General features: G+C 49.0%; 1 protein-coding gene across 2 annotated transcripts in view; it reads left to right on the top strand.

The window, feature by feature from the left end:
- Positions 1–4,264: 4,264 nt before the first annotated feature.
- The window catches only part of nrg3a (neuregulin 3a), a 96,461-nt gene continuing 77,849 nt past the window's right edge, over positions 4,265–22,876 (top strand). For both annotated transcript variants that reach the window (XM_086122557.1, XM_086122556.1), the window contains exon 1: positions 4,265–5,894. In XM_086122557.1, the coding sequence (XP_085978683.1) occupies positions 5,165–5,894 (730 nt within the window). In that variant the 5' untranslated portion in view covers positions 4,265–5,164. The remainder of the gene's footprint in view (positions 5,895–22,876) is intronic.

Raw genomic sequence — 22,876 nt, 5'->3', positions numbered from 1 at the left:
TGTGGAATAAGGATTGTCGGCAACCGTCGCCTCCCGTGATTGGCACGTCCTCCGGAGGCGCCCCGAAGCCTGTCTGCCACCATCGAACTGGCCTGTCAGTCAAGTGGCGGCACCGTGGGGCGACTGATGAAAATAGCTCGCCGTCACCTGGGGGCTTGGAAGAGGGTGGTTGGGTGGGGGGGGGGGGCACACACTTCCATTGGCAACAACGCTCACAGCAAAGCGCTCAACTCCCGTTTACAAGTCATTTTTAAAACGTTGGTTCCATACGATTGTATTTTTGGAAAGCGTTTCTTTCTTTTTAGTCCAATCGGATTTCAGCCCGTAGGTGTTGCCGCGTCAATCTAATGTGTTACCAGAACCTTCGCATTCGGCCGCGCTGGCCCGGTAAGGTTCGAACTTCAACCCGAACAGCAACGCCGCTGTTTCTTTGATCAGTGAGATCTCAGTATTAGCACCGGCAGAGTTTTCTAACCAGTCAGATTTGAGATTGAGGGCTCATTGGGAGTTCATCCTTCACCCATGACTGTGTCACGAACTGAGGGTGAGGGTTAGTCCCCCGATTGGTTGGTACGAGCAAAGCCCACCTCTTGCTGGTCTGTGTTTAATAATTAGCATCTCTGCTAAGTGTCGCGTATTTCATGTCAATATTTGATCATTTTGTCACCGTCGTCGATGCGGTTTGATTGCAAACGGTATCGACACAGTTGGGTGCTGTTAAATTGCGTTGGCGTATGGCCTTGAAGATCCTTTGGGATTGTGCCGTGATCGCGGTTGGATGAAAAGGTCAAGGATCACGTGCCATCGAGAAGGACCGCCGAAGGACACGCGGGATCGTGTTGTAGGCCGCCGTGTGCGAAGCGCCGGTTCCAGCCGGCGACGCAGCTGGTGAGGAAACGGCCGCCACTAAATAAACGTCTGTCAGGAAGAGCGCGCCGCTGGCGTTCATAAATTCCTCTAAACGCCGTCATTCCGTGCCCGGGACTTCTTGTCGAGGATCTGGGGAGCCGCTGCGATGTAAACGACACACAAATCTTTTTGTTCTTTTTTTTTTTTTTTTTTTTTATGGGCTCATAGGAGAATTTTATAGAGAATATTCCAAGTGGGATGTCGGAGCCTTCATTAAAAAAAAAAAAAAGCACAAGCTCTCTTTAAACATAACCAGAACATGTAGCTAGCCTGGTTAGCTTAGCAAAAATATCAAGTAGGCCTCACATTAAGAGCACAAGGTTAGCATTTTTTATTTTTATTTTAAACATCTTATGTTGCTTGGCTTTTTGGTTGTTACGAACTGTACCCAACCAACTGGACGTAAACATAACCAGGAGCACAGCGCTAACCTTGTTAGCTTAGCTTGATAGCATCACACATAGCAACCGAATGTCATGTTAGTCGCGTTATTATTTTACTGTACATCCGTACGTGTTCAAAATTTCCTCGTGACAAGGAAGGAAAAAATTAGAACCGAATTAGAACTCGACATGCACTACGCTTGGCCACGCTCGCAAACGTTTGCCCCTCAGTGGGATACGTACGGCCTTTATACTTTGGAGTCGGTGAGTCAAAAAAAAACTCTCACTTCGCTTTCGAGGCCCTTTAAAGCCTTGGAATAGGACTGGAATGATTATTTTAATGGCCAACATTAATTAGCATTATTGATTGAAGAATTGTTTTCACTCTGGAACCACTTTGTGTGGCTCTAAAAAAAACCAGCGCTGTGAATATCGCAGCTGTGGGAAAAAAAGTACAAAATGGTTTGAAATTATTTTGGGGGGGAGATGATTGGCTGCAAAGTGCTTTGGAAAAGCTGGAAATAGAAGCCTTGATTCAAGGCGCGCTGCAGTAAAAGAGACAAACGTCTTGAGACTTTCTTCATCCATCTTGATGTAAAAGCTCCAATAAATGTAAAGTGGTGCCAATGGAGCAGCAAATGTGAGGAGCCAGCGCAAAAAAAAAAAAAAAGAGAGAGCAGAAATAACAGAGATTCATCATCTCTTTTCGAGATGATGCCCAGAAGTCACTTTCGCCGCCGTGTTAGTTTGTCATCTCGGATGACTGACAGATTGAACCGGACATGAAACCGCCTGGACAACTAAATGTCGTTCTCTGAAGCACTTATTCTCACTTCTTGTAATAAACAGCTGTGCACATAATCCGCCCAACATTCTTTATGCCTCCTCGTCTTGGCCCACTGGTTTTTTTTTTTTTGAAGCGCACTAAAAACAATCCGGTGCAGGCCAACATATGCAAATGAGTGTAATACATTCAAAGACCAAACAGCCAACATGTCGGCTCTGTGTTGGAGCTGACAAACGCGATGAGTGTTTTCTTTTAGTTTTTTTTTGTTGTTGTTGTTCTTGAAGTTGTAATGTCGCTTTGTTTTCTGTTCGGTAAGCCTCTGTCACGTTTGAATATGCATCATGTTCGTGTTCTTCTTTTAATTGTCCTGTTATCTTATTTATGAATGTGCCTCGGGCCAACAAGAAATGCATTTTCATAAGTTTGCATTTTGGAAAAATTCTGCTGGGCCACCATCAAGTCAAAGGCTTTTTTTTTGGGGTTTGTTTTTTAGCGTGTGCGTGTTTTATCTTTCGGATTGGATGTGACTGAAGGCCCCACTTGGAATCGACGTGTTTCTTATTTTGCCAATCGATCGCCACGGCAACATGCCCGAAGGCTGACCCTACTGATTTTTTTTTTTTTTTTGCAAGCCGCGTGCGTGCGTGTGCGCCGGTGAAAATGCTTGGATTTTGGCAGACCTTTCAGAAGTCATTCAGTAGCGCCCGCTAGAAAGTCCAGAAAAAAATTGCACTCGCCACAAATGTTACCAGTTGACACCAAATATGGAATGACGGGAGGCATAAATGACTCTCAAGTACCCGCGTCTCATCTTCAAAGCGAAGTCGGCCATTTTGGTGTGATGCAGCCATTGGAGCCAAATTGCAGGGACAAAACTACAGATTTGCTGGAGTGAAGCGGCTAGACTAAAAAAAAAAAAAAAAAGGGCCATCCGAAATTGCCATGTGCCCCCCCCCCCCCTGTGGCCATTTGACAGAATTGGGAAAAATATGGAATTTGTCCTCTGGCCTCAAGTTTCAACACTCCTTTTAAATGCAAATTTGATACCATCGATATTAAATTCTCTCCTGACGGAGCCAAGTTGGCCTGAAGTGTGGTGGCTTGAAGGAAGTTGAGTGCCATTTTTGCTCCCATTTCTTCTACGGCATGTGTATCAATATTGTCCCGCCGGTCCATTTTAGAAAAACTGTGACAGACATAATATAAGGTAACATACAGCTTCTTTTGTTTTTTGTTTTTTTCAAAGCAGCATGTTTCCGTCCATTTCTACCATTTTGCAGTGTCGCATTTTTCAAACCAAAATATTTAGTAAGCCATTTTGAACATTAACACTGTAAAAATCCACTCCCCCGGATGCTCTCGCAAAGTTCTCCGCAAGCGTGCGCTTCGCTCGATGGGGGCGGCCGCTTCCGAGTCAACAATTGCATGCTCGTGACAACCGGCCGGCTTGTTTGAACGTCTTTCTGCATTTGGCGGTGATTGGCGGTCGCGTGCGTTTAATCCCGATCGGTCGGGGATGGGCGAGCGCCCGGAAGAAGTGGAACGGCCGCCCGATATTTTGCCGACGGTGTTTTCCCGTCGCCGTGATGACGCGTATGCGACTTTCTCTCCCGTTCTGAAACGCTGGCACAGTTCTGAACGAAACGCTGGGACGGGACGGTTCGTTCTCGCGCCGTTCCCGGACGTGAAAAGGCTCCGTCTCATCAAGCGTGTTCTTTTAAAGTCGAGAATCCCATTCGGCCGCCCCCCCCCCCCCCCCCAGTCATTGACATATTGAGATGGGACGCCGTTGCCTCAGAGTGGACTTGGCGCTCTCTTTTGGCCGTTATCAAGGGCATTCTTTTTCTTGTCACGGTTAACAAGAGTCACATTCACGGGCTTCAAAGAGCTTTTCATTTGAAATGCTAAAAAGCTCTCCTCCCTTCCTCCCCCCCCCCCCCCCCTTCCTCCCAATTATCCCAATCCATCCCCACGCTCTGTTGTTTATTATTTGAATCCACGGTGCCTTTCAGTGCCGGTTGTTCTTTTTTTTTTTCCTTCCTGTCTGCTGACAGAGGCGGGCACATTTCCAAGCTCCATCCAGCAGGTGCAACCTCCCCCTCCCTCCCCCCCTCCCTCTCTCTCTCTCTCCCTCTCTCTCACTCTCTCCATCCTCCCTCCCTCTTCTCACTCGTCCTCTGCCTCTCCAGGCGGCACCTGCGTGTGCGCTCGCCCGCATCTCGGCCATCGAAGCCGATGTCGCTCGGCTCCGCGGGGTGACGCCGAAGGCCGGCGGGGGCGGCGGACGCCTTTGGGGAATCTCTAGACTGGATTTTTTTTTTTCTTTGCTTTGGAATTTCTTCCGTTGGGGAATGTTGCCGCCGGATCGCTCGTCATCCGGGAGGGAAAGGCGATCCGAAGCCGGCCGCGCAAAGGAAGCGGGATCACGCGTCGCTTGAGCAGAATAATCCACCCTGTGATAGCGCTGCGTGACAACACACACACACTCCCTCCGTCCCGCTGCTCCCCCCCCTCCCCTTCCTCGTCCTCCCCCTCCCCGCCACCGCTTCTGCACTCTGAATTGTTGCTTTTGTGCATCGGGACGAGCGGCGGAATCAACTGTCAAATCGAAGCGAGGCAGGGCAGGGCAGGGCAAAGTCCGACAGGAGAGAGAATTGCGGTGCGGCGGGACCCCCGCCGGGGGGCAAAAAGCTGCTGGATCATCCCGCATCCGGGAATTGGATCTTTTCCTGCGCACACACGCTAGGACATGGTGAGGCGTACGTGTGCATGCTAAGTAGGAATTGGGTTTGGATTTTTTTTTTTTTTTTTTGCTGCAGCGCCGCACTCTCGCGCGCGGATACGGAGCCTTCCTTCCCTTCCAATCCCCGCCGTCCGTTTCCGTCTTGTCCGCTTTCTTCCCGTCCGCTCCAACTTGGGAGTCGCTCGCAAATCGAAGGCAAGACTAATCGTCCGATGGTCTCGGCGCGCCGACTCTCCACGCATGTTCCTTTTTGTCCCCGCGCGTGGATTATCAGCGCCTTGCGTCATCTCCACCTCGGTCCGGAAGGTTTGCGACACATGCCGAGCGCAGGATTAACCCCCAATGAGCCGTGAAGAAGGGCCCGGAAGGATGAGCGAGTGTTCCGGGGCCGGCGGGACGGGCGCGGTGATCCTGGAGGAACCGGAGCCGGCGGGGACCTCGGGTACCTCCGCGGCCCGCGCCGAGGGCCCGGCCCGAGACCGGGGCCCTTTGGGGTGCGCCCTGTGGCCCCGCCAGCAGACGTGGCTCTGCATGGTCCCGCTCCTCATCGGATTCATCGGCTTGGGTTTGAGTCTGATGCTCCTCAAGTGGATCGTGGTGGGGACCGTGCGGGATTACGTCCCGACGGATCTGGTGGACGCCAACCGGATAGGACAAGACCCCATTTTCCTCTCCAAGCCCAGCGGGGTTCCCAAAGGACCCGAGACCACTACGACCGCGACGACCGCCGCCGCCGCCGCCGTCACGACCACCCCGACGGTGGACCACGCGCTAAAAAGCGTAACCGTTGGGAGAGGTAGAACTCGATCTACCGCGACCACCGCGGCTAACCCGAGAACGGGCGGGGCCTCGGGCAGCCCGGCCACCCCTCGGAAACACGCCAATCGGAACGGACGCCTTCCTGTGGGTTTTACCGCGCCGCCTCGCACCGACCTGAGAACATCCACCCCGTCCGCGTCTAATCCCACCGTGCTCCACGACTCCACGCAGATGTGGACTTCGGAACATACCACCGCAGGGGCCACCACCACCACCACCGCCGCCGCCCACAGGCGTGGACACCACAAAACGCGTAAGTTTCTCAGGAAACCTCCTGGGTGCCATCTTGGCATCGTCGAGCGCCGGAATGAATGCCCCCCCCCCCCTGAATTTACAATCCCACCCCTCCCCGCCCCATCTGTATTTTTTCCACTTTTATTCTGAAAGGCGACGCCAGATTTGAATGAAACTTCCTGGCCGCCTTCGTTGTCATTTCAAGTGCTGAGTGATAACTTGCAAATGGTTTTGGATGTCGTCAAACATCCTGGTTGCCATCCTGAGATCAATTAGGAGCTGACAGAGTTTGGTTGATACTCTAAAAAAAACGGAGGTCATGACACATTTCCAGATGTCACTTTTATTCTGAAATACCTCATTTAGAGTTGAATTGAACTTCTTGGGTGACTTCCTGTGCTTGTCTGGTACCTTCACGGGAGTGAAGTAACAGTGATGGACTTGGTTTACTTTTCGTTTCATTTGTCATATTCGAAGGTTCCAAAAGGATGTTGGTCGAAAAATGCTGACTCTGATTTGCACGAACCCTGCCGGGCGCTTTCCTCGCGTTGTCTCGCACCTTACGAGAGTGGAGCAAGCGGGGCGATATCTTTCATGTCTCTCCGAAGATGGAGTTAATGAGAGGCGTCGTTGATCACGTGACGCCCAGGCGATTGCTTCTATCGATCAAGTTGATGACTGTCCGGCTTGCTCGTTGATCTGATGGATGGCGAGCTGACACCTTTTCTTCTCTTCTTGCTTTGAGCGCGTGACATTCCCAAAGGCGGAGGGACCAGTCGCGATCGATAGCATTGACGAGCGCCTGCGAGGCCACCTCAACCGGCGTGAAGGCCCCCCCCCCAAATCTGTCTGGATGTTTACGCCGGGCGCTGGAGGCTTAGTGTGCCGTGCTAACAAACGAGCGCATGGAAGCCTAATCGGCAACGGGTGTCCGAGTGGCGAGGGTCGCCCCCCCCCCCCCCCCCCCGTCGTCGGGCGCTTCGGGCGGCGCCGTTGGTTTTCACCTCGGAGAGAATTTGTCCTCGCGACCTTTCAAAAATCAGGCTGGACCTTGAGTACTGAAAGTGTCGCGGGACACCTCCCGATGGGCCCAAAAAGCCAAAGTTGCTGCTTTTGGATGTGCTTTATTGCTCTGCTTAATTCGATTGCCCCCACGCTGGCGTCTGCATTGTTGATTGTCTCTTAACTAAATTAACTTTTCTGCTCATTAACGCTAATTCCACCGAGGCTGGCGGTGATGGAGAGCAGCGCAAGCTCAGCGGGGCAGCTCACATTAGATTGGGGGAGGGGGGGGGGGCATGCCAACAGGAAGCGGCTCAGCTTTGGTTACCTTTTTGTCCTTTGCGCGCCCCAGCCGGATGCCCAAAGTGAACACGGCCTCGCCTCCGCCAAGTAAATTGATAGCGCTCCGTTGGCGTTCGGCTTTTTAAAGGATCGCAACCTTCGGTGTCGGCGGGGCTGCGCGACCGAGCGCCAATTCGATTGGTGAACGTTTGCAAGTCACGGAAAAAGGTTTGGGATTGGAAAAAGCTGGATTGTACGTGTGGTTTGCGAAGGGAGCCGACAGCTCTTCTTCTTTTCTCTTGAGTCCACTTGAGTCCACCAACAGGCAACTTGAGGAACTGCAAGCGTCTGACTCGAGGACTATGGCAGCGGAGTCTTTTTGTTGTTGTAAAGGGGCACGTTTATTGATTCATCTTGAACTATTGTAACACCTGAATTTCCCCTCTGGCGATCAATAAAGGTTATCTTTGTTTGATATTCAAATCACGATGTGTTTGACGACATCATCAAAAGCGTCGTTGAGAACAAAAAGGGTGACGGCAAGGAAAAAAAAAAAAAGACGACGATGAAGAAGAAGTGTCATGTCGCGTTTTGGTAAATGACTCGAGATTTTTGCCGCCGCCTCCTCGTCCTGTTTCGTCTTCGTCTTAAATCTTGTTATGTAACCTTACTATTGATCGGCATCGCTCCGGCGATGGATGACGGGCTGACGCCACAAACAATTCATCCTGCGTGATAAATGTCTCCTGCTTTCAGGACGCCTCCGCGATGCGAGCGCCGGCCGGGTTTTCTCTCTTTGCGGGGGTGGGGGGGGGGGGGGTGAAACGGGATCCAGAAGTGGGTCACGCATGCTGACCTTTCCTGGATCATTACAATTTGACAACGCTCCCTGATTGGGCACGCGGTGGACGGTATTCATTCTCTCCGTGCACCGGTAACTGGGGGGAATACCTTGATGGCACACCCCCTTAATAAAACGGTCAAATTGAAACCAGGGTTCACAGGCTACGGCTTTGGGGTCCGACTTGGAGTGCTGTTGAACACTCTTGACAAAAGTCTGAAATTGGAGGAAAGGGGGTCTAGCTGACAGTGACTCAGTCGAATATATTCACCCTAGAATATATGCCTTTGAGTCTTATGTCTGTCTACATGTGTTGCTTTGCCGTTTGTGTTCAGGTAGCCATTCCTCAATTTGTTACGACGCAGCTGCATGCAAGCGTCCGTCTGGGGCGCATCCTGTTGTTTGTTCGCGTGAAGAGGTGATGAAGTTGTCGATTCGTTTGATACTTGATGAGTTGTGGATTTATTGTTGCACTTGACTACTTCTGACCATGTCGATGAGAAGGACAAGACGTGCGAATGAGCTATAAGCCGATTTTATATTTTCTTCTTAGAACACGCGTGTCGGAAAGTGCGGCTTGATTTGTGCCTCCGACTGTGTATATTTTTCCTTGATGAGAATTCCAGGGCACGCGTTACAAGTCGGTCATAATTACCAATTAGCTGACAGTCGCAGGACGCGCACCGGCCTCTAATTGGAAAAAGTGTTGAACAAAAAGCGTAATTTAAAAGTGCTGCGGCGCGTTATGAAGCGGCGGCGGCGGCAAGGTGCTCTCGCCTTCTTTTGTGGGGCCGATAATGAAAAATTCTGGAGATTTCTCCCCGGAATACTTTTCGCCCCCTCCCCGCCAGATAATTAGAAAGAAGGGAACAAATGATATCATTTTTATTAGCGGGAGGAGAAACGGGAGCCATTTATCAAGATGCTTTCATTTATTAATTAATCATGAGGAGAGAAAAAAAAAGCGCCACTTTTGGTGAGTGCACACGAAAACCATTTAGGTGGCTTGATAGATTTCCTTGGGAAAATGTCACTCCTCCTCCTCGCGTGGAAGAAAAGTCGGGCTTTTAAATGCTCTCTGGCTGGCCGCTACCTTCCGTTACCACCCACACGCCGCTTTGATTCGCCAAGGCCATCATTTTCACATTAATGGCCATTAAAGAGGAATGTACGCGGCGCTGCCGAATGGCTGCGTTGGCTTGGCTGCTTTCATTAAGCGCCGAGGAAGCGGCCATCTGTGGCTCGGGTCGCGCAATGTACACGGACGGACGGACGGACGGACGGACACGCTAGTGCCCGGCAAGATGCAACCGGTCTGCCGTTTGCCGCCTTTTAGCGATGCGTCATTCGGAGTGTACAAGAACTTTTCACATCATTTGAGCAGACGCGCTGAATTTCATTTTCAAAATGAATTTTGCTCATTAAAACGGAACAAAGTGGGAAAACTGAAACGATGAAAAATTGTTTAAAACACCACCCACGATCTACAACTGAGCATGACGTGTGCCTCCTTTGAGAAATTCATCCTGATACGATGATGCTGCATTTTGATTCATCTGTCTTATCCCAAAAAAATAAATAAAATTGTATTTGCGTATTTTGAAGGAGCGAATGCAAGAGAAACCTTTCGGCTCCTTACTTTTGCAAGACTGTATGTGTGCAGCGTGGCCGCACCTCAGTGACCAGAAAAGGGTTTACAAAATAAAAGTGGCAGTCTGGCCAACTATGCAGTATCTCCTTCTCCAATAGTGAAAATTGCAAATCTACGGATTAACAATAGAAGTCAGCTCCTCCGTTTGATATTTGCCTTTCTTGGCAGAAGATAAATAATACCTGCCTGTGCATGTTGTTACATTGTCAGGCTACATGTGTTGTACGGGGCCGATGCTACTTTCATATCCTCTCTATGGTGTTTCCCATTATATGTTAGCATTAAGCTTTTTGTTCTTAAGGCGAAGCAAACACTGAGGGGGCCGGTTTATCTCCAAACCGTGTGAGTTGTTTTGTTTTGGGTTTTTTGGGGGTGGGGGGGGCGGCAAATTGTCGGTATAGTCATGAGATTTTCACGGCGTGTCACTTCGTCCATCTCCCCGAAAGTGTCAGCCGGCACGTGGATCCGGGCTGTGATTTGAAATGCCCCGCATGTGTTTGCAGTCAGAGTTTGTAAGTGTTTGTTGTTTTAAGCGCAGCTACGCGCGTTTAAGTCATGTTGATTTATTCATCATCCTCATGCATGAAGGATGCTTTTTGCATGCGTCGCATTGGAAGCGGCTTTGTTTGGCTCGTCCCCGCACACGTGTTCTCGTCTTGCTCTCAGTCACCAGCTTCTCAGCGTGCGCACCAGGAGCCAAATTCGATGCCGGTGCAGGAAAAACGCTCAGTGATGACATGATAAAAGGGAATACGGGATGCCGCCCTTCTCTTACTCTTTTTTTTACCGGACCTTCGAGTCTATTGGAATAAGCGCCGCCTTTTGTGTGATGTTGGAGGAATGTGCTTCCTGAGTATTTGAGTCTAATTTTGTTGCTGAAGTTGAATTTCGGAAGGATGCTGTGAAGCTGCTCTCTGTCTGAAACTCCGTCAATCATCTCAACTCCACCTGTCACTTCATTAGGTACACCTGGAGTGACATACATTTGAACACGTATCGAAATGGTCACCATTTTAGACACAATCATGATGCTAAATAGTGATGATGATGATGACGATCATCCATTAGTGCGTTGTTTTTTTTTCTTGAGGTTTTTGGAGATATGAAGCCATCATTTAGCTACTGGGACCACAACTGTCACAATGCTTGAATTATCTGTCATTGCGTTCATTGAAAGTAGTGTCTGTCATATGTTAAGCTAACGCAACGGAAGAAGTCATGACGCTGTATTTCACTTTGATTCATGACCCTGGAATGTCTGTCAGCTGGGGGGGGGGGAGGTGGAGGGGTTGGTTGAAATGAAATATTAACCCGGAGGAAGAGAAACATGGTCAATATCCAGAGAGGAGGCTGAATTATTCAATGCGGCCCTCTGACAAATTGTCCCAGAATGCCTTGCAAGCGCAGAAACGACAAGACGCTCACGTCATCGTCATTCCCCGTGAAGCTCCTGTTCGTGGACGTTCCTTTATTGCCTGGCAGTTTTCCATCTCCCCACTTGAGACGTCTCGCTAGCTGAGCGTCCACGTGAGCTAATTGCTAGATGCTAACTTCAAAGCACGATGATAAGGTCATATTTTTCATTCTTCCGTCCATGAGGGTAAAAATTGTAAATATATAGGCACAGCATGTTTGAAATGTATTAAGTACATTTAAAAACATGCTAAAATAGTTCATTTTAATAAAATAGTACATTGCCATTAAATCAAATCAATGTCAGCATGCATGTCGGGTTTTTTTTTGTTGTTGTTAGTAAAGTATCTTTTATGTATTTATAATTCAGTTGCAATTAATAAACCCATCATTTGATACGATAAAAAAATCTTGGTGTAAAATTCTGTATACGGCACCCATACTTTTGACTACTGGGTCAGTAAACTAACTAACTAACGCAGCAATAGGTTAAGCTAACATTAGCATGGCTCACACAGAATGGTGTCGGTCTAGCACTGTTTGTATCGAAAGTAGTCCCCGGTAATACCTGCTTTTGACAGCCAACAGATGTGTTAGCATGCTATCAAGGTCGCTTAGACCTCGAAGGTGGCGCTGAGTTTGTTAAGGATTCAACCCAGCGTCTGCTCGTGAGGCCGCAGCAGTAAACAAAGTAATTAGCCCAGAGAGCAAGATGCTGACGCTGCGTTTATTGAGACACGCACTTAGCAGGAAGGAACAAAAGTTATTCCCCTCGGTGCCAATATTTTCCAGTGAGCTCGCGCGTTAGCCACAGGCCTTCGGGATTCTGTCAGATCGGTCTTGCGATGTCATTTTATGTTGTTGTTAATTTAATGACGTTGTGTATGTTCAAATACATTTAAAAAAAAAATGGGGCAATAGGCGGGATACCGTCTAAGTCTGGTTTGATCAACTGAACATTGGAAGTAAGGGGGTCATGAAAATGTGATATTGGTTGCTTTCAGGTGCTGGATTGTCCATGTTATTATGAATATTTTTTTTTCTCCAAACTTTAAGTGTATTAAAAAAGACGGTCATCTAAAATGGCCGCTCTTAGCCAACGCTTTCCCTGTCTTTTGGGACATGGCTTTTCAGGACTTTTTGTGGGTCTACTCATGATGAGCGTAGCTGCTAAATTCTGTACGTCAAACTGGCTTCAGGGGCTGCGTTGACTCGTTTGAGTTTTGCGTTATTTTACTGAAACTGAAAATGGGACAGCGAGTGCGCTTGAGAAGGTCCAAATGGTGCCGGTGTTGCTAGGTCGTTGGATTTGGTAACATTGGTTAAAATTTGATGCAAATGCAAAGACGACAAGGTGTGCACAGTTATACAGATGGACCGTTTTTATTTGTTGAGGTATGGTGGCCTGAGGGGTGCAAAAATGGTCTTGAGAAAAGTTTGGTGACCTCAGAGTCGGGCAAAGGACAAAAATGCTGAGTTTTCTCATATAGTCCACGAAGGATCATTCATTTTTTCGACAAATTTAATTTAAATTGTAAATTTTCTTTGCTTATTCCTGTGAGCCAGATGAAAATCGATCCCCTGGCTGTCAAAAGTCATCAACGAGTGTAAAAAGTTTCATTTCATTTGAAAGAGGAATGTTTGAGATCATTTGAAACAGAAATAAATGCTTGCCGCCAGCTGAAGTCGTCTCAGCTAATTAAAAAAACGTGTTTGGGGAAGAATCGATCATGGAGAAGAGAGCCCGCGGCGTTCCGAATGAACCGAACCGTTGGTCAGGACCATCAGTGCCCCCGCCGCGGGTTGGGCGTGGCTCCTCCCGCCGTCGATGAATCCCAGCGGGAGCGTTTTGGTCGGCCGTGTGAGCTGGTTGGCATGTGATGGCGGCGGCGACGGCGGCGGCTCGCTCTCTCGCTCTGCTCCGCGTGCTATTTTTAGCTTCAAAGATGGTTGCCAGCTTCTCTGTGGGAGGCGGCTCGTTTTTTCCCCGGCCGACAGCGGCGGCGGGAGCGCGACAACAAAGATGCGTTGGAGCGTGCGCCTTTATTTGGAAAAGTCGCAATTAAACACAAGTCAGTTTGTTTGCTTTTCGTGCTCACGAACGACAAATATTGGAAACCGAGTTTAAAATGAGCCTGCGGCGACCTTCGTGGAGACGTCGCCACTTCAAAATGTCACACGAGAGAGTAGTTGCTGTCACTTGAACAAAATAAATACAAATGATAGCAAGCTGAATAGTCTTGGAAAGACGTCTGGAAATGGCCAAAGTGACTCCAAATCAAAATAAAAAGATGGTTTTGTTTTTTTTTTTTTTTGTCTTTCTTGCTTCGAGAGACATTTGAGAGAATTCTACACCTTTTTTATGTGTCCCCCTAATACATTGTCCACCAAGCGACAGTCGTTAGCCAGTTGGCACCCTAGCCCAGCAGGCGGTGTCCTCTCACCAGAGCGGGTGAGCCATCACGTGTGGTGTGGGTACATCTTGGAAGTGGAGGCCGTGGGAGCCCGATACCATGGAATGGGTGAGGGTGAGTTTGGGAGTGGGAATAATGTCGAGGTGAGCGCATTGAGGAGGCGGAATGTGGAAATGTGTCCGCTGGGTAAGATGAAGGAAAAGCAGCCTCTCATCCATCTGTGCCGCCACCACCAGCTCCCCCCCCCCCCCCCCGCAACAATTCTCCCTCCACTGTGCCCACTCGCTTCATTTACATTTACATTACACTCTGTCCGACTTGATTTGGCAGCAAATTGATGGATGGCAAAAAGAAGAGCTGCCGCCGCTATGCGCTTCAGGGCGGTGGCTGCATCTGCTCTTGGCGCTATGGACGTTAGCACGTAAGCATAGCGGAGCCAAGGTGGCTCATATGCTCACCGTTTCACTTGTTGAGGTCAATGATGAAAGAGCTCTTGGATATATTTTGACAGAGAGCTTCATGTCGGACGAAAAATGACACTTCGACTACTAGCATCCAGTTAGCGTGTGTCATTGTGCAAAAATGCGTTTTTGCCAACATGCTACTTAAGCGTCATGCTTCCTTTAGAGTGACGTGTTCTTACGCGATGGTACTGCGAGCCTGGAAATCAGAAATCATCAAATGCATTTCCGAGGCGGGGCAAAACGGCCAGCGAAATGGAATCGCTTCGCGAAGAGCCAACGTGACGTCCAAAAAATACAAATCAAACATCTCTTCTTTTGAATTAAATGCGTTCAGTCCCTTCCGCCGCTGGAGTTTTAATGCGGTTAAAACTCCAGGGACCAAGGATGCGTCACAGCAGACGATTGAATTTGATTGGATGCTTCCTTTTGAACTGAGGCCCAGCCACACGGCGAAGGGGCGTGTTCTCTGTTAGTTTGTGTGGTTTTCCGGGCGAGCAGATATCATGCCTAGCTAGCATCCAGCTAGCGTGTATGTGAGCACATTTACATCCAGCTCACAAACAACCTCCTTTTAATGAAAACAAAATGCGTCTTTAGCTGGTTTTAGCGTGATTTGTGTTCTTCCGTTGTGAAGACATAGCCTGGTTAAATAGTGCATGATGATTGTCACATGTTGAATAGTTAATGAGCACACGCCACATGCGTGTCTTGCTGGCAAACTGACAAAGAAGGTCCTGTGTGCTTCCGCGCACAAGTTCAGGGGCCCCAGGGTGTTTTGCAGCGCGGGGTGGTGGTGAAACAGTGACCCAAGGCCAACTTACTTGCACCATGTTTGTAGCATGATGTTCGTCGCGTGCAGCCCCACAGGCAGATGTCCAAACCAGGATTGAAACATTGCGGAGATTTTCTCGGTTGAGCGTAGCCACGAGCGACCAGACTTTACTTTAACACTAAACGTAGACATGCTTTCGTGAATGTTGGTTAATTGTAACCGTAATCCATCAATATCAATTGTGTGGTTAGGGGTCGTGACCAAAAGAACGAGATCCCGGATACAAACGGGCAGAATGAGTTTTCTCCACAGGGTGTCCTGGCTCTCCCTTCGAGATAAGGTGAGAAGCTCGGTCATCCAGAAGGGACTTGGAGTCGAGCCGCTTCTCCTCCACCTCAAGAGGAGCCAGATGAGGTGGCTCGGGCATCTGAATAGGGTGCCTCCTGTGAGGTGTTCTGGGCATGTCCCACTGATAGAAGGCCCCGGGGACAACCCGGGACACACTTGAGAGACTATGACTCTCGGGTGGCCTGGGTATGACTTGGCATCCTCCAGGAAGAGCTGGAAGAAGTGGCTCGGGAAAGGGATTGGGAAATTGACATACCTACCCTCTTTTTGTGACAGTTTTCTTTGGTGGTGTGCTGTGCGGTTTTTGACACTTGAAAAATTGCGCCTTGGCTCAAAGGTTGGAATCATGGTTGCCCCAACCGTGCCCCTTTATTCGCATCGTAACCCCTACATCCAAGCCTAACTGCTACCCGCAAGCATCAGCATATCCTATAACCCCTAATCCCATCCCAAACCTGAACCCTCCTAACCCTAACTCCTAAATCCTCCGTGACGTTGCCGGGATAGAAATCGACTCTAATTTAATCTGAGCGAGGATTACGGATGAGCTCTCCCTTGTCATCGCGACGATGCCGCCGTGCCGGTCGACGACCTTTTTCGGGGATAAGCGGAACACTTCGCCGCCGCTGCGTCGCCTCTCCAAAGTGTCCGCGTCACCTGCAGCCGGTGCGAGATGTCAGCCGTGCCATCCCGTTGTCGTTTAATGATGCAAAAACTAAAACGCGGTCCCTCCAACATGTGTCCGCTCAGCGTCTTGGCATCGAAACGCACGCCCGAGCGGCCCACACGCGACCTACTTCCAGTGATTTGTTCACACGCCGGAAGGAATGATGATTTAATTATGGCAGCTTGCACGCCAGGCAAGCGACTCCGGAGCAAAGATGACGGATTCGACGAGACGGCAGAGGCTTTCCAAGCTAATTCCGCTTTGCACTTTCGGGCGCTCGGTGGGAATCATTAGGTAGCGTAATCGCTTAATCGCGGTCCCTGCGTGCATTTTATTTCATCTCTTTTGGCTCCTTTTGTTTCCAACTTTTGCTTGCAACTGGCAAACGGCAAGCTAGCAGCAGATCAATGTAAAACAAAGGTAGCATTAAAAAAAAAAAAAGAATAATCATACAAGCACCTTTACTGTTACTAATCAAAATTACAGTATATGAGAATGGACCCGATATTTTATAGGTAACTAGCCTATTTCTTGCAGATGTGAGTAATCAGATAGCATCTACTTTGAAGGTTAAATAACCTCTTTTTAGTTATCAACTCGCTGAGACTTTGTAAAATAACAACGACGGAGTTCGCAAATAGCCGCCACACGCTGTGCGGATAGCTAGCGAATTGCTTTTGGCAACTAACATTTCGCTTGTGGATCGTGAGCATCTAGCTAGCATGTGGCTCATAGATGACAATCATTATAATCCAGCTATGCTGACAACCCACCCGCCTAACATTTAGCAAGCACACATGCCATAATCATCCTCCACCGCCTCCCGCAACCGTTGCTGTGCGAGAGGGGGCTGTCAGGCTGTGACTTAACATCCCGCCTCCATCCTCTCCTCCTGGAACGTGTGGGTGCATCGAGTGATGGATGGATGAATGGGTAGATGGTCAGGCCTCGGGCTCTCTCCTTCTCTCATCTTCCTCGCTCGGGCTAATGGCCTGAAACCCGAGTCCGTGTTCGCCTCCACTTCCTCTCACTCACGAGGCCCAAAAACCCGAACGTCTTCCGAAGTCAGGAGGAGTATGAGAAGACATCTTGTCTTTCTTTCTTCCTCGTCATCAACAACTATTAGTCCGTCCCTCTGTCTTGCCATTGCTTGGTGTGCCTAATGAAGTGTCCCGCGCTGCGTTTTGCGTCAACGTGTTGTCAAGCGCTTGATGAGCAGCATGTGTTCCGCAGCAGATTGCTTGCGACGCGAGAGAACGAGGATGAAAGCTGCATTGTCCGCCAGAACGCTAATGCGTCACATGGCGCCTACCGGTTGATGTGTGTGTGTGTGTGTGTGTGTGTGTGTGTATATCTTAAGCAGGTCACTATTTACACACGCGCGCAAACGCACCCACGCACGGTATTTATATGCCCTCGGAGTCATGTGAATAGGACGTAAGAGGCTTAACCGGCGCGGCCACTTGCCTCGGCCGGGCCCGCCCGGACGCGCTACACAAGAAGCACATCTGTTGGTCGCCCTCCCTCCCTCCCTCCCTCCATGCCCCTTACTCTCTCTCTCTCTCTCTCTCTCTCTCTCTTGCTCGCCTGCATTCAACTCCTGCACACGGCTGATATCCAACTCACTTAAGTATACACTGGATACATTAGCCAGATATCTGTATTAGGTTAGGTCAAGTGAGGAAGGTAGGTGAATGGGTGGATGGATCAAACGGTGAGGTAGGTGGTAGATAAATAGGTGAGGAAGATAAGATAAAGATAAGATAAGGCATGCAGGCAAAGTCTTGATTTGGATAGTAGGTAAGGAAGTAGCTGAGTTGGTTAGTCGATAAGCGAGTGAGAAAGGTGGGAGGATTCCACTTCGGGGATCGTCCCCAATTCTTATCGAGCTACGATGAAGAAACATGAATCCTCATATTGTAAAAGCACATATGAGGAGCACAAGCGCAGGACAAAGAGGATGGAGGTTTTTGGGCTGCTCCCTGCGTCTGCCGGCTCAAAGCGTGACGATGCCGTCCGAGCACGGTGACTCATTACACAAAATCGACATTACACAACCGCAGCAGGGAAAAGGTCAACACCGGCCATCTACTTTTAAGGCCCGCCAACAGTGTGTGTGTGTGTGTGTGTGTGTGTGTGTGTGTGTGTGTGTGTGTGTGTGTGTGTGTGTGTGTGTGTGGTGATGAATGCAAAGCCTCTTTGTCCCCTCGGAACAATTGATCACCTCCAGCAGTTTCTTCCTGTGGCGAGTAAGCGGCACACAAATCTCAACCCCCCCCCAGCACATAGCAACCGAGCCGAGCGTCCGGACATCAGAAATGATGCTCTTCTTGGTAAACATTTCGACAGAAAACATCACCGTCGCCAACTTTCAACTGTGCTAACACGGCGGCTCGGGTGTGCACTCTGGGGGGTAGTTTCACATGGCAACGTGAAATGTTTTTCTTGGAAAGGCACCAAAATGTTGCCGCTTTGGTTTAAAGTAACCATTTTAGGCCCATTTTTAAAAATGAAGTAGTCCAAGAACTTAAAAAAAAGGCCTCAAAGCCAGTTTCACTGAAACGGTCAGAGGTCAATACCTGGAAAGGAAAAGGCTTTTAGCCATTTGGATTTGAAAATATTTGAGGCTCTTGTTGTCCAACGGTCCTTCAAAGACAAGATTCGGTCTGATTGCTCCCAAATTGAAATGACGGATGGCCAAAACATTGACATTTCATCATTGCGTTTGGCAAAGCGCGCAGCCAATTTCTGTGACTCTTGATGACAAAAACGGCTTTGGAAATTCACCACAAAAGCCAATTTGGCTTCGCTGAAATCGGATTGACACTTGAAAATCAGTCCACACATTTTTCATGAGAAAATCCACCCCAAAAATCTCAAGAAGCCCACCCGGAAAAAAAAAAACCCCAAAAAAACACCCCGTTTTGATTTAGAGCCGGCAAGGAACGAAGTGAAGCGGAGCTGCAAACGTTGCGTCGTGCCAAGCCATCTTCGCCATCTTCATCAATACTTGAACAGTGGGTCAGCGCTCAACACGGACCCCCGGCACGCCATGCAAATGCTGCGCCGGTCGCGTACCTGCGCATCCGCGCCGACCGCATAAACCATTCCTTCAGCCCAGCCAAATCACCTCCAAATCCAAATTTTCCGCTCGGCCTGGGAGATGAGGCCCCCCCCCCCCAAAAGTCCCCCTTCCTTCCCTTCGTCCTCCTTTGTCACAGGCGGCGGGATTTAGTCGTGTTTCCTCTGGGGAATGGCGGATAAAAAGCCTGCATCCTCTTTAATTGGTCGCACCTGTGATGGGATTCCAGCTCACTAAGTGAAGTGGCGGCGCGCATCCACAAACACGAGGGAGCAAACTTGTACCTTGGCAACATTTGGCTCATCGTGTGATGAAAAGTGGGTAAAAGTTGGAGGCCGCGTTGGTCGCCGCTGATACGAGTCGGTTCAAACCGGCAGCCAACGGAACGAGCCTCGGCGTGTTCGCTTTCAGATCACTTCGGGCTCCTCTGAAAGCGTTGGCGGCGCTTCCGCGGCAACGCTGACGTCACCGCAGCCACCAGCTGGCGCAGGCGGCGTCTTGTCAAACGTACATTTCAGCGACAATCCAAATGACTTTGAGGATCTTGTTTAGCTTTGGTGCATTTTCAGGTACGCTCAATTTGAGATGTTCTGTTTTGGACCAAAGGGACAAAGAAAATTCCGATTTTTAAAATGATAAATCGCAGCTCTAGATTCTAGTCAAAAATAGATCAAAGTGGTGTAGTTTGAAGACAATTGTTGTGGAGTCAAGAAAAAGAAAATCAGATTGAAGGAAAAAGTTTCATATTTAAAAAGTGTAGTCGACGTGTCCATCGTGAGGACACTGGCCAAAAGGTTTCAAGAGGCCGACGTCTGCCATTTCAGGGCCACTACAGACAGACCACCTCCATTTTGAGACGGTCTCCCTTCCCTCCAAAATGGCGGCGACGTGCTTCCGCTTGTGATGCTCGAGCGCCGCTTTAGCAAGGAAGCAGCGTGAAAGCGGCCAATGTTTGACTTGCTTGCATTTAGTTAGCAGAGCGCCGACGCTCCGCTGCAGATGTCCACTTGCCTCGGCCGCGCTGGGGCGCGTCCACATGGATTGCACCCATCCTCCCCGCCCCCCTGCCGTCATTGGCCGACCACCGCGGCGCTCCTGGCAGGAAGCGAAACAATGTTCTAATCGTCCATCTGCTTTCAGCACTGATCATTTGTTTCCATCTGTACGCCTTGAAAAGAAATCAGTGGTGTGCTTGAGATCCGCTTCGAGAAGAAGAACACAAATGCTCCACAAAATACAAAAGCCAGTTACCAAATGTTGAACTTGAGATACAAGCACTCAGCATTCAGTGGGAAACATATCAAGGTGACTTGGATTGTGTCGTCTTTCTACTCCTTAAGGATGATGTAAATCTTCCTTTAAAAAAAAAAAGACTTCAAACTAATTCTTCATTTTCTCGGGTGTACTCATTGCCAACAACGAGGCACTCCACGCCAGGCTCAAGTCTCGAGCCAAACGATGGCTGCCACATCCGAGATTTTTTTTTTTTTTTTGCTCATTGTGGTCAACATTGAAGCACTTGAATTCAGCCATGCCGTCAGACTCGGGAGGGTTGGTTGGGGGGGGAGGGGTTCGTTTTGGATGCCCCGCACCAAAACTATATAAATCAGGATTTGTCGTGTTGTATCATATCAGGAAACCCTGGTGAACAGCACAAATGAGTGTTACATCGTTGTCAGTCTGCACATTTTGGCCACTGAACTTTTCTTTAAATTATGACACACATACGTCTGTATTTTGTGAGGCTTTAGCTGTTACCGTTTGTAGACTTTAGCTGGAATTATGTTTTCAGTTCATGTTGCTGAACAAAGTCAAGCTTCCTCGAGCTAACCTAAATATGGATAATATGAAGAATATTATTCTTGCCGTCGAGAAGCATTTTCAATGACCGCGTTCAGCACTGGAGAGCTCCCGATTAGCACCGTGGCCAGCTCTGAATAGCAGCGCCATGTGGACAGCTCTAGATTGCAGCACCATGGACAGCTCTAGAGTGCAGCACCACGGACAGCTCTAGATCGCAGCGCCATGGACAGCTCTAGATTCCAGCACCATGGATAGCTCTAAATCGCAGCACCATGGACAGCTCTAAATTGTAGCACCATGAACAGCTCCAGATTGCTCCCTTCTGGTCAAGGGAAGAACGCGCGCTGCGAAAGCCGACGTTCAGCGGCGGCCATCTTCTTTGTTGACACGACACGTGCCGCAGACGTGAACTCGTCGAGTGACCGTCAATTATTCCCTCTGGCGTATATGCGGCATTCACGTTATTGGAGTGCGAGTACACACTGCAAGCGGGGCAGTCGTTACTTGCGTCGTTTTTCTTTGCCTAATGAAGCGCCGCAATGTCAGAAACTTTGCTTTACAATCGTACAGTGAACGTTGTCTTTCTCTTTTTGCCATTGAGCAAGTAACAGAAGACCAAACTATTTTTATTCGATTCTTTTTTTTTTTTTTTTTTTTGCTTTACATATTTGTGCATTTATTCATGATTGTGATTATTAAGAATTTGAGACATTTTGAAAACATACCAACACACTACCACAGATTGCCTCATAACTAAAATAGGGCTGAGAATATCAGAAATGCTGCCAAATTACTCCAAAATTTGAATAAAAAATATTACATTTTAGCTCTGTACACGAATGACACGAGTTCCCCTATAATATTACTAAAGGCAAATTTATGACAAAATAGGCTTGACATCCAAGCTTCAAAAGGCTACATTTCAAACAAGAATAACAATAAAGTGAAATGACTGCAAAATCTAACTGCAGCTGAATAATAATGGACCTCATAATTCATCAGAATGGCAGCTAAATTAGGAAATCATATCCAAGCTAATTATGGCGAAATGACCACCGAATGAAATCCTAATTAAAGCTGAATAACCTCCAAATATTGTCCTCCTGAAAATGGAGGTTGGATGCCAAATTCCCTCACCCTCCCAGCAAAAAATAAAAAATAAAAATAAGACAAAAGATCTGAAGGAAGTGAAAACCGACAATTAAAACACACACGAATGATCGCAACACCAGTACAGTCGATAGCAGGAAACAATAGAGTGAGTCTCACAAACGGGGGCTCGCCTCGCATTGAACGGAAGCGGCAACGGAAAAGGCTCCATCCCCTCTCCAAAAAAAAAAAAAAAAAAAGCAAAAATCTCTTCAAAGAAAGCAGCCAAAAAGTCGTGTCAACACTCACGTCGGGTGTAGCCCCGCCCCCTCGGTCAGGCCACACCCCATCGCTTCCCCTTGCCAGATGCCGGGCGAATGTGGCTCTGTTGAGAGCTAATTCCTGAATTATTGACGCCCTTGAAAGTTTGATGGGCGGCCATTAGCGTCGCCGATGCAGGGTTGCGCACTGTGACGCGCGGACACAGCGAGAAGACGCACAAGGCAACAGTGGGCGGAGGAGCGAGGGCAGGGTGACCTACATTCGGGACCACGCTCACCTTCGTATGCGGCTTCTTCTTCGTCGGAGGCTCGCTGAGTGCCGGGCTGATGACGAAGGAGGCTTTCTCCTCCTCATTCCGCACTTTGGCCTCTCCGTCGTGACATCTTCGTCATCCTTCTTCCTATTTTCTTCTCCTCCTCCTCTTCATCTTGATCCCCCACCCCCACCCCCACATCCGTGCTCAGGTTTCAGAATTGCAGGCGGCGAGAGTGGCACGTGACTCGTTCGCAAACGGCGGACGCGCTCCGCTACGAGCATTTGACGGTTCGCATTTCCATCCTTCGGAAAGCCGCCTTGAATTGGTCTTTGGCTCGTTTGACCTTTGACACCCCTGCTGTCATCTCCGACGTAAGCCGCAGGTCAAGGTTCACGGCCTCTTATCTTAACAATCAGCAGACTTGAGGCTAAGCCTTCGCATCTCGGGCTTAGCGGCGGCAGTGTGTTAGCGCGATGCTAACACCGCCGCGATACAGAGCCATTGTTTTCCGATAGCATTTCAACACGCCGTTGGTATCGCAGCAGGCCGAGCGCCTTATTGATTTCCGAGGGCGCGCGATACTTGATGAGGTCATAAAGTCTGCTTAGCATGTAGCGTGTTCATTCGTCGCACTC

This window comes from Hippocampus guttulatus, chromosome 10 (genome assembly GCF_054856545.1).
Source record: "Hippocampus guttulatus isolate MCC_2025c chromosome 10, RoL_Hgut_1.0, whole genome shotgun sequence".
NCBI classification, from domain to species: Eukaryota; Metazoa; Chordata; class Actinopteri; order Syngnathiformes; family Syngnathidae; genus Hippocampus; species Hippocampus guttulatus.
This window is presented reverse-complemented; position numbering and strand designations above follow the sequence as displayed.